This window comes from Myxozyma melibiosi (assembly GCF_037950935.1).
Source record: "Myxozyma melibiosi strain Phaff 52-87 chromosome Unknown BZA70scaffold_9, whole genome shotgun sequence".
Lineage (NCBI taxonomy): Eukaryota > Fungi > Ascomycota > Lipomycetes > Lipomycetales > Lipomycetaceae > Myxozyma > Myxozyma melibiosi.
In genome coordinates this window covers 729,249-743,826 of record NW_027042923.1, presented here as the reverse complement: position 1 = coordinate 743,826, position 14,578 = coordinate 729,249, and the positions used below count along the sequence as shown (strand labels likewise).

At 48.0% G+C, this 14,578-nt stretch overlaps 7 protein-coding genes across 7 annotated transcripts; 3 read left to right on the top strand and 4 right to left on the bottom strand.

The window, feature by feature from the left end:
• Positions 1–144: 144 nt before the first annotated feature.
• Positions 145–550, bottom strand: BZA70DRAFT_281875 (uncharacterized protein). The gene has a single exon (XM_064913178.1). The coding sequence runs from the start codon at positions 345–347 to the stop codon at positions 165–167; it is 183 nt and encodes a 60-aa protein (XP_064767277.1). The 5' UTR covers positions 348–550; the 3' UTR covers positions 145–164.
• A 49-nt stretch (positions 551–599) lies between these two features.
• On the bottom strand, positions 600–1,163 carry BZA70DRAFT_281874 (uncharacterized protein). The gene has a single exon (XM_064913177.1). The coding sequence runs from the start codon at positions 997–999 to the stop codon at positions 814–816; it is 186 nt and encodes a 61-aa protein (XP_064767276.1). The 5' UTR covers positions 1,000–1,163; the 3' UTR covers positions 600–813.
• A 1,644-nt stretch (positions 1,164–2,807) lies between these two features.
• On the bottom strand, positions 2,808–4,502 carry BZA70DRAFT_281868 (saccharopine dehydrogenase; the record flags this gene model as incomplete). Its single annotated transcript, XM_064913176.1, has 5 exons — positions 2,808–3,851; positions 3,941–4,051; positions 4,121–4,247; positions 4,327–4,412; positions 4,495–4,502. 5 exons carry the CDS (start codon positions 4,500–4,502, stop codon positions 2,840–2,842), a joined length of 1,344 nt encoding a protein of 447 aa, XP_064767275.1. The 3' UTR covers positions 2,808–2,839.
• A 1,990-nt stretch (positions 4,503–6,492) lies between these two features.
• On the top strand, positions 6,493–8,495 carry BZA70DRAFT_307264 (CAIB/BAIF family enzyme). Its single transcript, XM_064914825.1, has 2 exons — positions 6,493–7,856; positions 7,911–8,495. Exons 1-2 carry the CDS (start codon positions 6,708–6,710, stop codon positions 8,412–8,414), a joined length of 1,653 nt encoding a protein of 550 aa, XP_064767274.1. The 5' UTR covers positions 6,493–6,707; the 3' UTR covers positions 8,415–8,495.
• A 197-nt stretch (positions 8,496–8,692) lies between these two features.
• On the bottom strand, positions 8,693–10,938 carry BZA70DRAFT_281865 (uncharacterized protein). Its single transcript, XM_064913175.1, has one exon. It carries the CDS (start codon positions 10,637–10,639, stop codon positions 8,750–8,752), a length of 1,890 nt encoding a protein of 629 aa, XP_064767273.1. The 5' UTR covers positions 10,640–10,938; the 3' UTR covers positions 8,693–8,749.
• Positions 10,939–10,973: 35 nt separating this feature from the next.
• Positions 10,974–12,333, top strand: BZA70DRAFT_281864 (Alpha/Beta hydrolase protein). The gene is made up of 3 exons (XM_064913174.1): positions 10,974–11,080; positions 11,136–11,265; positions 11,324–12,333. The coding sequence occupies exons 1-3, from the start codon at positions 11,050–11,052 to the stop codon at positions 12,225–12,227; spliced, it is 1,065 nt and encodes a 354-aa protein (XP_064767272.1). The 5' UTR covers positions 10,974–11,049; the 3' UTR covers positions 12,228–12,333.
• A 172-nt stretch (positions 12,334–12,505) lies between these two features.
• Positions 12,506–14,520, top strand: BZA70DRAFT_268638 (uncharacterized protein; the record flags this gene model as incomplete). Its single annotated transcript, XM_064911176.1, has 3 exons — positions 12,506–12,654; positions 12,722–13,778; positions 13,846–14,520. The coding sequence occupies 3 exons, from the start codon at positions 12,506–12,508 to the stop codon at positions 14,518–14,520; spliced, it is 1,881 nt and encodes a 626-aa protein (XP_064767271.1).
• Positions 14,521–14,578: the final 58 nt, after the last annotated feature.

The window sequence follows — 14,578 nt, the reverse complement described above, 5'->3', positions numbered from 1 at the left end:
CATGCTCTGATACTGTGTAGTCTAAAGTACAAGTTAAAAGCACAGAAAACAAGTTAAAACTACACGAAACGAGTTAAAAGTACAAGTTTGAGACACAAAACAAAAACACAAGCTAAGAGCACAAGTTCAGAGCACAAGCTAAAAGCACAAGCTAAAAGCACAAGTTAAAAGCACAAAACACAAGTTAAAAGTACAAGTTTGAAGCACAGAATAATTAAAGCACCATTTAAGAGCACAAAGTACAGGCACCAGTTAAAAGCACAAGTTAAAAGTACAAAAAACAGGTTAAAAGTACAAGTTTGGAGTACAAGTTTGAAGTACAAGATAAAGGCACAAGTTAAACGCATAAAAAACAGATTAAAAGTACAGGTCTGAGGCACAAGTTAAAAGCGCAAGATAAAAGCATAAGTTAAGAGTACAAAGTACAAGCACAAGTTATAAGCACAAGTTGAAAGCGCACTAAAAACAAGTTAAAAGTACAAGCACAAGTTAAAAGCACAAAAAACAAGTTAAAAGTACAAGTTTGGAGTACAAGATAGAGACACAAGTTAAAAGCACAGGTTAAAAGTACAAAGAACAAGTTAAAAGTACAAAGAACAAGTTAAAAGTACAAGTTTAAAGAGTTAAAAGTACAAGTTTAAAGAGTTAAAACATAATTCCAAAGTACAAAGCAGAAGAACTTGTATGGTACAAAGTACAGTGTCAAATCCTCAATTATATATTAGAGTACAAAGTACAGGTGTACACTCAAACCCGGAGAGTACGCTTTAGAACCACCAGTTAGATGTAGTATTTAAGCATAGAAGGTAACCATTAAAGCCTTGTATGAACAGGTAGGGAAAGAGTAGAAGGAAAACTCATACAAAAGTCGAGAAAAACAAAGCTGACAAATATGTTAAAACGAAGGCTTAAACAAAGCCGAAACAAATTGAAAAAGAGGCCGATCAAGTATAAGAGTACAGCACGTGTGAAGACAAAAAAACAGAGTCGACAGAGCATTATTGGTTGTTTTACAAACCAATTTCCAAGACTCTTGGTAAACAATCAATTTAATTCTCTTAGCGTGTAAAGTGTGCTTACGTAAGGCCTGATGTAATTTACAATAATATTTGCGAAAATCAATTTAATTCTCTTAAGATCTCAGACACACAAACCCCTCGACTTTTAATGTCACCTGATACATTTTTGAATGGATGACTAACCAAAGTCAGACACACAAACCCCTCGACTTTTAATGTCACGTGATACCTTTTTGAATGGATGACTAACCAAAGTCCGCTTACATGCCAAACCCGGGGGCTCGTAGAGGCACCCCATACAAAAAGCGCGACATACAACAAACCCGGCCAAAATCATGGCAAATCAATTCTAATTCAAAAACTAAAAACATTTGCCGTATAATCCAAGCTCAATAAACCCGCCATACTATTCAAAAATCTGCAGAAAGGGCTGGAAAGTGGAAATCCCGGATTCCCACTTGCGCCATGTGGGAATCGAAGGCAAGCGGCGCAATGTCTTAACCGCGAGTCCCATAGACACCAAGTGGGAATACCGGAGTTTCCGGCATTCCGACATGCTCTGATACTGTGTGTCCGCTTACATGCCAAACCCGGGGGCTCGTAGAGGCGCTTACATGCCAAACCCGGGGGCTCGTAGAGGCGCTTACAAGGCCAAAGCCAAACCCGGGGGCTCGTAGAGGCAGCCCATCCAAAACAGCGCTCTACGTTCAAGCGGCCCAAAATGATCGCAAATCGACTCTAATTCAAAAACTAAAATAATCTGCAAATAATAAGAGGTCGATAATACCGCTAGGCAGTCTAAAAATCTGCAGAAAGGGCTGGAAAGTGGAAATCCCCGGATTCCCACTTGCGCCATGTGGGAATCGAAGGCAAGCGGCGCAAACCTTAAGCGCGAGTCCCATAGAAAGCAAGTGGGAATACGGGATTTTCCGGCATTCCGGCATGCTCTGATACTGTGTAAAAAAAAAAGGTTAAAAGTACAAAGAACAAGTTAAAAGTACAAGTTTAAAGTACAAGTTTAAAGTACAAGTGCAAGTTAAAAGCACAAAAAACAAGTTAAAAGTACAAGATAGAAGCACAAGTTAAACGTACAAAGTATAGGTTTAAATACAAGCTAAGAGCACAAGTAAAAGCACAAAGTACAGGTTAAAAGCACGAGTTAAAAGCACAAGTTAAAAGCAAAAAAAACAAGTTAAAACTAGGACAAGTTAAAACTACAAGTAGAAGCAGAAGTGAGAAAACTACAAGTAGAAGCAGAAGTGAGAAAACTACAAGTAGAAGCAGAAGTGAGACTAGAAGTGGAATTTGAAACAACAGTTTAACAGCTCAAGTAGAAGCCAAACCACAGATTAACAGCTCAAGTAGAAGTACCAAGTATAATTGTAAAGGAGAAGGAAGTACTAGTTCAACACACAAAAACTTCTTGACAGTTGAAGTTCAAGTAGAAGGTTCTTCTTTTTCATCTTTTACTTTCTCTGATGTAATATCTTTAATATCTTTAATATCTCAAACCATACACAAACTCTTTAATATCTTTAATATCTTTAATATCTGAATCTAAAGCTATAGAGTTAGGATTCTTTACTATTTCTATATCTAATTTTATTGGTTCATTTATATCTTCCTTCTTTTTATTTTTAAAGTATTTCTATAAAAGATATTATCATGATAATTAAAATATTCATCACCATTAATATTGTGAGTCTACATGTACATTGTTTTTTCTGAATTTGGAGTTCCAGGATGACGCATTGGTTGAAGTTGATTTATGGACAATAAAAATGCATGATCAATAGGTACATAGCTACAGTAAACATCATCTAAACGAGCGTCTTCTCAACCATGAAAATGCCATATTTCTCCTTCAAAATCTTTCTGAGCGGGTCGCAGATTTCAGGGCTATACGGCGCCAGAATTCCAGTCGGTTTGAAGTATCCTTCCAAGATAAGCCCGGCGGCGATCGCGCATGGCGTGCCGACAAGCTTGGCCATAGCCGAGTATCCGTTAGGATCACCGTAGTCGACCAAAGCCGAGGTTCGCGTCTCGGTCGTACCATCGGCCCACTCGATGCCAAACTTGTGCTGCAGCATGACCATGTCGCGCTCGCCGGGGCCGTACTGCATCAGCTCTTCGAGCGTGGCACCGAACGTGTCGAGCGCGTTGCCCTTGGGCATTATAGGCTTGTCGGAGAAGAGTCCGAGCCACTTGAGACCGTTGAGGATGGTAGCCTTGACCTCGGCGCTGGGAAAAGTAGTCTTTGCGTCGACAGCGGCGAGCACGTCGGCCTCGCTGGTCGAGCCGGCGCCAATGAGCTTGGCAAAGGCCTCCTTCCAGGGAATCGGCGACTTGAGGAAATCCTTCTCGGTGTCATCGAACATGCCGAGGTCGACGAGGACGAGGGCAAAGTCGGTGAAACCCTGGTAACGCAGATTGCCACGGAAGACGGTGTCGGCCTCAGGAATCCTGTAGAGGTCTCTGAAAACGGTGGAGTCGCGGTTTCCGTACCCAAGGAAAGCGTAGCCGGGGTAGATAAAGTACGGCTTTGCGGACTTCATCAGGTCCTTGCCCTGGATCTCGACCTCCTTGCCGTCCTGGTAGAACTTTGCGTTGTTGCGGAGCGCGAGAAGCACACCGCGCGCCGACCAGGAGAACTTGTAGCCGAGCGGGTTGTCGGAGGCCTCGGGCGCGGGTAGACCTCCGCAGTAGGAGAGGAAGGACTTGACCTTACCTCCGGCCTGGTGGATCTCGTCGATAGCCTTGACGGCGTACAGATGATCGATACCGGGGTCCAGACCAATCTCGTTGAAGACGATGGTGCCGGCCTTTTTCGCACTATAAATTAATTCAGATAGTTAGACGGCCACTTCCTTCTATACCTATAGGAAATTAGATTAAGAAGAAATAATAAAAAATAAACTAACCTTTCCTCAAGAGCCTTGATCGCGGGCGAGAGGTACGAAGTGGTGAGCGCGTGCTTGCCAAACTTGATAGCCGCGGCAGCGACGGTCGCGTGGTAGATGTAAGGGATCAAACTAATAGCTATAGGTCAGCACTATGCCCACCCAACCGTCTCCAAAGACAAACACAAGATAAATACACACCTAATGACAAGATCAGCTTCAGACACAGCAGCGTCGAGCGCAGCAGGATCGGTAACGTCAAGCGAGATGGCCTTGGTGCTGGCCGACGAGCCGGCGAGAGCCTGCGCCTTGTCGAGAGTACGGCATGCTGCAACGAGCCCAATTAGCTTAACTGCGCTCTTCTTCTTTCATCTCTAATCATGAGAAATATATCATCTTCCACGTACCAACGGTGACCTCGGTGTTGGGGCGAGCTGCGAGGATGTCGACTGTGGGCTTCGCCACAAAGCCAGAGCCGAGAAGAAGGACCTTTCTGCGGAGAGCACCCTTAGCGTTAGACTTGAGCACGCAACAGCATACACTGACTGGATATAATAGAGTACAAATTGGCTTACTGAACCATTACAGCGCTATATTGTAGAATACCGTGATATTCTGCGCTGAAAATATTGAGCTTTTTCTTCCTTACTCTGACCGGAAGCCATCTCTGCTACATTTAAATTTCCGTGGTAAAAACGCTAACCGCCCGCTCTCGGACTTGGGAGGCCACTCCGGTCGGGGCCATCAATCATATCACCGTCGTCTAGTCATCGCCTACGAAAGGCCCGTGGGGACACGGTCCTGCTTTGCAAGGCGACCTAGCGCTGGCCGGGATGTGCCGTGAGAGATGTGAGCGAGAAAAATCGGCTAAAAGGGTTTTAGGGTCCAAATGGGCTAACTCCTCGCTCTCGTCCATGCCACATCCACATATCTTCAAATGATACCATCACTCGTAATCTCTGCGTGCCTTGCTAATGACTCATTCTTATCTTCCAGTCGGTCTTTATGTCCATGATTGCGAGTTACGGACGCTATACGTGTTCGGCCAGGGAAAATAATAATGTTCCTAATTCGACTCCATACCGCCTCAAAGCAAGGACGAATCAGAAGTCACCGAATGAATGGGGAGCATCTTACAGCCGGTCTTTTATCAAGTGTCGATTATTATCTAGGAGCACTGCGAACAGGCTTACAGTAACTTATGATTGCGAGTGCGTAGGCCTCCCATCAGTCGAAAGGACAGAGCAGAGGCGGGAGCGGTCGAAGAAGACCCATTATCAGTAATACCTCCTCCCTCCTCCTCTTCAGTCCTGGTTACAGAAATACCGGGGAATGGCGCGTGGTCACCGGTGTGGTCGACAATATGCTGAGTAGAACCTCAATCTCTCTAATACCCCTCGTGCTCTGTATGTCCACCGTGTTCCCTCACCCGAAGATCTTCAATTGAGTTCAGCAAGCGTCGACGCAGTGCAGGGGTAAACTCAAAAGCACTTTGATCGCTGCTTCGAGCTCGAAAACAATATGAGCTCGTAAGAACGACTTTTTCTACGGCCTACTACTACTACTACTACCACCACTAATGGCTGAGGTCAGACGAGCAAGGCTCGGAGACCTACTCCCTGGCAACGCCTTGGTCAAAATCCTTGACAACAAATATGATAGTCATTCATGTTGCGGCAGATTCTCAAGATTCTGTTTGTAGCGTGTTCTTTGCCCATGAATATTTATTTAATCGTCTTTCTCCAGCGCTATCCGGAAGTGGTGATAATGGACTGCACCTATAGGACGAATTGCTTCCGGATACCATTAGCATGTCACCTCTATTGATAATCTTATGACTGAGCTCTCAACTACAAACGCCCGGCTGCGTCCCTCGGAACGCGATCAACTACTACTAACTTCACCTGCACTCCTCTCCCGCTTTATTATCCCTCGCTCTTGCGCTTCCCCTCTACCTACCTCTTTTGCCTTCCTCGACCTGGATCATCGCTCTTACGCCAAACCCCACCTTTACAGGAGAGTAGGGTCTGTTTTGGTTGCGTCTTGACCTTTGCTTCGCAGTCTCGCCACGCTCTCGTGCTAATCCAATGCCAGCTCTACCTCCTCTCGTCACTCCTCTTGCATATGCTTCCCCGATCTGCGGCTCAGTTCGCCAAGCTGCTGACCCTTCACCCAATAATCCCCTACGTCCGGCTGCTTCCTCACAGCGCTGCAGACCGTCAACCGGCACTGGCCTCAAGCATGTCCTCGTCTTCACTGTTTGTGTTTGTGCTCCTCTGTATACATTTCTCTTCTACTCCTCATAGCTTCGATTGCAGCCGAAAAGTCATCTTATGCGTAAAATAAACAAGAGCGCAGAAAATCGCAGTCGAAGGCCGATGATTTATTGAGTCAGTAGAAATAGAAATAGAAATCTGCTTCGACAGCAAATATATTATTATCTGATGGAGCTTCAACCCAACCAGTCCGTCAAATCCAACATATGGCCCTGCTGTTGAAAAACAAATGTAGTTTAGCATCGATTCCAGCTTCAGTGCCGCCCAAATGGTCCGCGGTAGGCTCCCAACATGAGAGCGGAGAATTAGAGTTTTCTGTAAGAGGCACCGATGTCAGAAAAACATGACTGGGGCAGACAACACTCACCAAACCTACCACTACCTACGCACATGATGATAATCTCAACTACTACTACAATGGTTATTTCAGCTTGTCGTGAGCCCCGAGTACACTCTATCGTTTCAAAGAAGGCCTAACTGGTGTTCTCAGTCCTCGTCTATACGCCATCGAAATGCCTTCCAGCATCTCCGCAGAGGCGGACTCCATTTTCCACAATGTCCTCTTGACCGACTCGCGCCTCGCCCTTCCACCCTCAGTCCTTTCGGCTGCTGACCGTACCACTTTTGATACGGACTCCATCGATGCGCCTTTTTTTCCGACCCCGATGAAGATGTCGGAGTCGTCGGCTGCTCTGTGGGCTCTCGCCGCCACGTTTGCTAATGCCATAACGGAGCAGCGGTTTGGTGTGGTGCAGAAAGTGTCCGTGAACACTGACGCTGCGTCATTGTTCCTGTTTTCGACAGCAGTTGTGAGGGTTGCTGGGAAGACGCTGCAAGATCCAGAGATTGCAAAGCGTTATATGATTTACGATAAAGGTCGGTCATTCGACACATATCGGCGTCTTGCAACGAACATTTATCCTACCAAGGACGGCCGGTTCTTTCATTTGCATGGGAGCATGAATGCGACTCCTATTTTGACGATGCTCGGACTGCCTATCGATAGATCTGTGACGATGGATCAGGCAATTAAGGATTATATATCCACAGTTGAGCAGCATGACGCCGAATGGCTGGATATTGAGTCCAACGAACATTTTCGTCAAGCCGGCACTATTTGCCTGACTCCCGAAGAATTCGCTCGTTCGGAACAAGGCAAAGCAATCAAAGACGATCCGATTTATCTTCTTGAGTCAAAACCTGCGCCTGGCCTCAATCCGGTTCCGTGGCCGACGACTACTTCCACCTCCGCACTCCGCCCTCTTGAGGGAATCAAAATCATTGAGATCGCGCGCGTCATCGCCGCACCGACCATCTCAAAGCTTGCGGCGCTATATGGTGCGACAGTAGTGCGCGTGTCGTGCCTTACTGAACCGGACATGGGTCCACTGCTTGTCGATGGAAATTTGGGAAAGTACGACGTGTCTCTCGATCTCAAGACATTGGAAGGCAAAAAGGCGCTGGATAAATTGCTGGAGGATGCAGATGTTTTGCTAGACGGGTACAGGCCTGGTGCTCTGGCGCGATTGGGATATTCGGAGGTGTATATCCACGAAATCGCGAAGCGTCGCGGCAAAGGTATTGTCTATGTCCGCGAGAACTGCTATGGATGGAAGGGTCCCTTCAAAGACAGATCTGGTTGGCAGCAGATCAGTGATTGTGTAAGTTCTTCTTAGTGTTGGTTTTATTTTATATTCGCTCTAACTTGCAGATAGATCACGGGAGTCAGTTGGTTGCAGGGACGATTTTTGGGCTTGAACGAGCCTGTTGTCCCGCTCCTACCAAACTCTGACTATCAGGTTGGCATCATCGGTCTCATCGGAATCTTACATGCTCTATATAACCGCACCAATTCCGGAGAGTCGTCGACTGTTTCCGTTTCATTGAACCAGTTCAACCTTTTCTATATCGGACTTGGAGTTCAAGACGACGAGACTCAAAAGTCACTGCGCGAGATGCACGACGCCTCATTGTCTCTTCGGCATTTTGACGACATGCCTAGTCTGGTTCAGAAGACAATTATGTCTTTGATGAAGACTACCCCAAAGCTGTTCAGTCCCAAGCATTTTGCTCAAATCGATGCTCATTTAGGAGGACCTGAGGGTGAAAAAATGACATTTCTGGGACCAGTCGCCAAGTTTGAGAAGACTCAGCTGAAGTACGATGTCGGTAGTTGCTTTTTGAACGCGTACGAAGCAAAGTGGCCCGAGATCGAGTAGGTCGCAGTGTTTGAGTGAAACGACAAAATATCTGTGCTTGTGTGGGATTTTGTGTTAGTTGAAATACATATTTCTATCTATAAACCAACTTGTAAATCATATGTTTTGATCGCATGAAAACTGGAAGAAGCTCTCTCCACATAGTCAATCAACGGACTACTCACTACACAACTACCACGTCTATGTGTTGAAACTATGAGTTGAAACGTCAACATTTGATACAAGACTGAAGGTGAGAGTTTGAGGAGGACACATAGTCTACGATAAAAACATAAAGGAAGACGCTGCATTGATAATATAGTATATGAAAAGCCATCACAATCACAAGACCACAATCACTCAATCAAGATTGTTTTCCCCTCGTACCTCGCCAGAAATTTCTTTGGCACGTCGACGTACTTGCTTCGAATGTAATCCGCAAAGCCCTTTCCCAGACAATCCAACAGCACACTCGAACTCACGCCTCTCCCAAGAATCCCGTAAATGACAAAGTGGACAGCCTTGAGATGCGGAAACTCCACTCGCTCGAGGTAGTATTCATCCTTCCAGTCATCACCGACAAGACGTTTCATAAGATCGCCGGTGAAGTATGTGCGCAGCCAGTCCCATTCATCGTCTTCGTGCACAAACAGGCCGATGTTGACATTCGCGCCTTTGTCACCTGAACGACCAAGGACGACTTCGTCCATGGCAGTGTATACCGTCTCGCCAAAGGTTGCAAGGTCGACAGGGTTAGATGTCTCGTAGGAGTCGCGCGAAAGACTGATAGACTCGGAGATATTTCCTGCAGGAATAACGATATCTTTCTCGCCATTCTTGCCAATTATCACGGCGCTTTCGGTGATGTCAGACTGCGGAAGCAGAGAAGGATAGTAAGCCAGAAACTGCTTTGGAATAAAAGTGCGGTAGTCCATCGTCGAGTGCATTCCAGAGAAATGCTGCATGCCGAATTTGTAGAGTGCACGCCCAAGAGATCCCGCGACCGCCGCAGTCTTTGCCTGCGCAAACAGACGCATAAAAGACGAACCCGCCTTCTGATCATGCGGATTGGGCTCAGCGTGCGCGTACTCCTGAAAGTCCAGGATATCAAGCTGATCTTTCGTACCAAGGATCTCGAGTGCCCTCGTAATCTGAAGCTTGAGAAGGTCGAACTTAGCGGTAGAGTTGCGGCCGGTGGCCACAATCATGCCCTCGCACTGGAATCCACCAACATAGAAAATCGCAAGCTTGGTTGTCGGAGGCGGTGGGAGGCCCTTAACCCCACTGAACTCAACTCTGTTTTTGCCGATTTCCTTGATTTCGACGTTGGCAAGATCGGCCGTGACATCAGAATTGAGGTAGAGGTTTCCCTGAAGCTCGTAGAGAAGTTGAGCACGAGCGGTATCCAGATTCACGATTCCGTTGAGAGTCTCATGTTTCGTAATAACAAAGGTGCCATCGCTGCTGATTTCTGCAATTGGATATCCGAGATCAACAAGTTTCTCCTGAGGCCGGTAGCGATCAAAGTCGGCAAAGTTAGCACCGGTAGCGTAACCGGAGCATTCGATAAGATGACCTGCCAGAAGTGAATGGGCCAGGAAATCGTAGTCTTTCTCAGACCAGCCATGCCACCACATCGCAAGACCAATGACAGGGGAAGCATCGGCGACGCGACCGCAAATGACAATGTCGGCGTCGGCGCGCAGTGCGGCAACGATACCTCTCGCGCCAATGTAAGCGTTGGCAGAGACGATGACGCGGTTGGGGTCGTTCAGGAAATCGTCGGTATCCTTGGCCAGCTTGACGTCGTGGTTGGCGGAATCGAAGTGGGCCAAGTGACGTTCAGGAGTGAGGAGAGAGTCGACTTGGTCATAGAAGTCGTCGCCGGTAACGTAGCTGATCTTCAGGTCAAGTCCTCGTTCGACCGCGGTAGAGTGAACTTTCTCGGCAAGACCTTTCGGGTTGAGGGACCCTCCGTTGATGACGACTTTGATACCCTTCTCAGCAATGACGTCGAGACTGAGCATCAAGCCTTCTTCGGCCGTGGGTTCCCAGCCGGGATGGGTGCCAGCGCGGTACGCCTGGGAGTTTGCCGCGATGTTGACTTCGGCGAGGTAGTCCCCGGTGACGGCGTCGATGGGACCTTCGGTGCACTGCTTGTACATGAAAGCACCCTCGTCACTCATTGCGCCGGAGCAGTTCGCGATGCGAATGCTGCGCTTCTGTCCGCGTGGGCTGATGGTCATGATGGTGCAGGGTTTGTGCGGGAGAACGAAGATGATGGAGGAGGATAGGTGGATCCATTTTGTGTGTGATCCGCAGACGACGATGCTTTAAGTATGCTGCAATGCCGCGCTGTGACTGCCATACCGCGAGCAGTGGTCGACTGGTGAGTGGGAATCGAGGACCGGATCAGAGCATTACGCACGTTTGGTACAGTCAGCCAGAAGGCAGCGCTCGCGACTGCGCAGAGCAGGATTAGGGCGACGACTCGACATCCTGCTCAGATTAGTCAGCTTCACCGGAAATTAATATTTTCGAACTCATCTTATCCGAAACCAATTCACCGCCCGGAGCCAGCCTTTGTCGGCTTTATAAATAGTAAGATGAAGTCTCCTCGTTCTTGCGGTGTGATTCCACACTACCTGCAGCAGACATGGGCCGACTTACGGCTATCCTTTCCCTTCGTAAGTAGCACTTTGGTTTCTTTAGGGTGCGGACGCGACTAATACTCTGTTGCAGCCGGGTCGTTGATCGGTGTTTTGTACGGGTATGCTACTGGCACGACACAGCGCAAGGGATCGCTGACGAAGGTCATAACGGACGCTTTGGGTGCGCATCTCTCTGGCAAGCTATCGGTGCACGACATCAGGTATGACATACGCAGCTACAAGTGAGCTTCGTTTTACACGGACTGACTGTCTGTATAGGTTTCTTGGAGCTGCTTCGCCAATCGATCAGACGATGACGAAAGCAATCAAGAGTCTTGCATCGCCAGTGCCTCCTGGGTACAATGAGCCATATGAAGGCTCAGGATTTTCTGCTCGCTGGGCGCTCAAGGCTCCCGAGCGTACACCAAGCGATCCCATCCTTCTGATCCTGCATGGCGGTGGTTACTTTCTTCCCGCGCTCGGGTTCCATGTGCATGCGGCACTTGCAATCGCCCGTCTCTCCGACGTCAAGAATCTCTCGGTTCTTTTCCTTGACTACCGTCTTGCACCAGAGAACCCGTATCCTGCTCCGCTTCAAGATGCGGCTTTGCTCTACAAGCAGCTCACCGAGGTCGACAAAAACAGCAACATTATACTGTTTGGAGACTCTGCTGGCGGAAACCTTGCGTTGTTTCTATTGCAGCACTTCCAGAAGCCACATCCTGCTTGCTATGCGTTGAAGGAGCCGATTGTTAAGCCCAAGACTGTCTTGCTGGTCTCACCATGGGTCGATCTTGAGCCTAACCCCGTGGGCTCGTTTGATCCCAAACACAACACGGATGTCCTCTCTTATGCAGCGTTGGACTACTGGGCAAAGACTTACTGTGCAGACCGCGAGACCCGTCGTTCTTCTTATGTGAGTGCCGCGCAGGCAGACGCAGAGCTGCTCCGCAAAGCTGTGCAGGGCATCAACGTGCTTCTTCTCTACGGAGAGGTGGAGGTGCTGCACGATGCGTGTGCGGCGCTGGCAGAGAAAATCGGCTCAGGTGCCGTTGTTGCGATCGAGCCAGAGGGCACGCACGACTCTCTTCTGACCGCAAAGATCCCGAGCCCGTCTACTCTGAATAACTCGTTCCCGTTCAAGACTATCGTGAACTATCTGAACGAGGTGAGCGGCAAGTGAAGAGTGTGTAGTTGGTAACAAAGTCCATAAACACGGCCAAGCAGAGAAAATAAAGTTTAAACACATGTCCCAGTAAACACACTCTATCGGCCGACGCAGACTCCGTGCGCCGTTAAATGTGTCGCAGGCTGTCGACTGAGTCGCACAATGAGGGGAAGCGACTCAGCTCAGTCGCTTTCCCCTCATTTTGACTGGCCCTGGCTCTGCATCTCAATACGCTATCGTCGTCGTCTGTTGTATCCATCCTTTCTTCCTCATCGTGATACATTCTCACAACGATGCCGCCTGCTCGCTCCAGCCGCGCCTCGAAAACCTCTAATCCTACTACTGCTGCTGCTGCTGGCCAGTCAGTAAAGGAATCGGGTGCGAAGAGCTCATCCTCGCCCTCCGACAGCCAGCGCGCTGCCCGAAAGCGCGCCCAGAACAGGTAATTGTCTCATCTTGATCTCCACCAAAAACTACTTGTGTTTTGTCTAACGATCTTGCTCATTCAGAATATCGCAGCAATGTTTCCGCGAGAGGCAACTCGCTCATAGGCGACAGCTACAGTCATTCATCGACGCCATGAAAGGCACTCCTGCCGACGGGGTATCACCTTCATTGCTCACCTCGTACGTCGACCTTGTGGAAGAAAATCAAAAACTGCGCGATAGTCTTTTACGCACTCGCAAGAAACTTCTCAGTCTTGCAAATTCGGCATCCGCATTGGCCGAAGACGAGATCTTTCAGCTCATTCTCGCTCCACGCGGCGCACAAGAGAAAAGATCCACTCAAGTACAGCAACAGGCACATCAAATCCCTTCGACTGCCTCTTCTATTGACGGCATATCTCTGGATGACACAGATCTTACAGATCTTTCGAAGTCACAGCAGAATAGCGAGCGATTTCTAGATCATCAGAATAGTGAGATTCTGCTATCCGATATCGCGAGTGCCGTGAAAGCTACAGGCTTTGCTTCTGCCAATGGTGCCGCCATGCATAGCAGCATTGACTCGGGTCCCCAATCTGCCACGCCGATTAATGACGGATTACTGTCCATCATGGACGGACACTCATTGGAGCTGCCATCTTTCGACAGCCATGGATTGCATATTTTCCAGTCTCCGAATGACGATGTAACAAGATATACAGCATCCGGGGGTTTTAGAGCTGCCGGTTCTTCGCCTATAGATGTGGAGATGTTTAATCTGAGGTTTTTGAGTCCACCTACAGATCCTTGTATGCCAGATCTCACTCATAACGGGCAGCTTCCCGCTGAGTGTGCGATTAATGTGAGCAGTGCAGATATACTAGTACAAAATCACAGCATATCTTCAGAGATGTTTGCCGCAAGTGTTGAGGAAGCTGGAGTTATATATTTGGCCTCATTATGCGGCTTTCGACTTAATGAGCCTCGATCTGAGCACGTCAAGCAGATATCTGATCCCATTGAAGCTTTGAAGGCAGAGTACTTGTCGGTTGTCGATACGCAAGCAGTACACGACGTTGCAAAGATTGCAATCAACCTGATTACGTCGTATGGCGGTTTGCGTTCATATGTGTATGGCGTGGTATGTACATTTCCGCAGATAAGGCTTTATTTGTTCAAAAACAGTCTACTAATACTAAGCGCTGCAGGGAGGGAACGAAATCATGGAGTCTATCATGCGCTGGCGTTTGTGCCCCTCCTTAGCATTCCGCCGAGCAATTCCAGAACCGTTCTGTCCGACAGCGGTTCAGTTTTTAAGTCCGCGCCACTCCCTGCTCATTGATTTCATTGACTGGGGCACGATCCGTGACCAGCTGATCCTGCGTGCCGGAACTTATGATCTTGATACAACACTTCGCGAGCTATTTCTAAACACTGTGGTTGAGATTGACAGCCTCAAGGTGGCGATCAACATCCTAGATCTCTTCAAGACCAAAATATATCCAAACGACCCTACCCTGAGGCATTTGGCTGAGGCCGAAACATCATATGCGTTGAAAGCCTCAGTAGGCCGAGAAACAGAGCTTCAAAATCATGACCTGCTGCTAGACACACTCATCCATGAATTAACACTTCGCATGAAAAATAGTGTATCGTCTCCCGAGGTTGCATCGCTAGGCGCTGGCTGTGGATTTCAGCGACCTATTTTCGGGGCAGAAAAAGTGTTTCAGAAAAGTCCGTTAGCTGAGCAGTATTATACATCTGACCAGCGGCGATTGTGGAAGCTAAACAAGGACTATTCTGCGAGCTGTGTAATGTTGGATTGCACATCAGTGAAATCAAAGTACACAATGGTTGCTGGTGGACAGGTCATGGGTATTTGAATGTGTGTGTTTGGATTAGTATGCTTTTTCTTAGGGACGCAATGACGCAATGAAGTGA

What these genes read in the sequence shown, in the direction of transcription:
- BZA70DRAFT_281875 (XM_064913178.1), bottom strand. Translation starts at nt 347, where the DNA reads ATGCGTTTAACTTGTGCCTTTATCTTGTACTTCAAACTTGTACTCCAA.
- BZA70DRAFT_307264 (XM_064914825.1), top strand. Translation starts at nt 6,708, where the DNA reads ATGCCTTCCAGCATCTCCGCAGAGGCGGACTCCATTTTCCACAATGTC. An exon ending in GGCAGCAGATCAGTGATTGT is followed by an intron (nt 7,857 to 7,910) that starts GTAAGTTCTTCT and finishes ACTTGCAGATAG; the next exon opens with ATCACGGGAGTCAGTTGGTT.
- BZA70DRAFT_281864 (XM_064913174.1), top strand. Translation starts at nt 11,050, where the DNA reads ATGGGCCGACTTACGGCTATCCTTTCCCTTC. An exon ending in TACGGCTATCCTTTCCCTTC is followed by an intron (nt 11,081 to 11,135) that starts GTAAGTAGCACT and finishes ACTCTGTTGCAG; the next exon opens with CCGGGTCGTTGATCGGTGTT. An exon ending in CTATCGGTGCACGACATCAG is followed by an intron (nt 11,266 to 11,323) that starts GTATGACATACG and finishes CTGTCTGTATAG; the next exon opens with GTTTCTTGGAGCTGCTTCGC.
- BZA70DRAFT_281874 (XM_064913177.1), bottom strand. Translation starts at nt 999, where the DNA reads ATGCTCTGTCGACTCTGTTTTTTTGTCTTCACACGTGCTGTACTCTTA.
- BZA70DRAFT_281865 (XM_064913175.1), bottom strand. Translation starts at nt 10,639, where the DNA reads ATGACCATCAGCCCACGCGGACAGAAGCGCAGCATTCGCATCGCGAAC.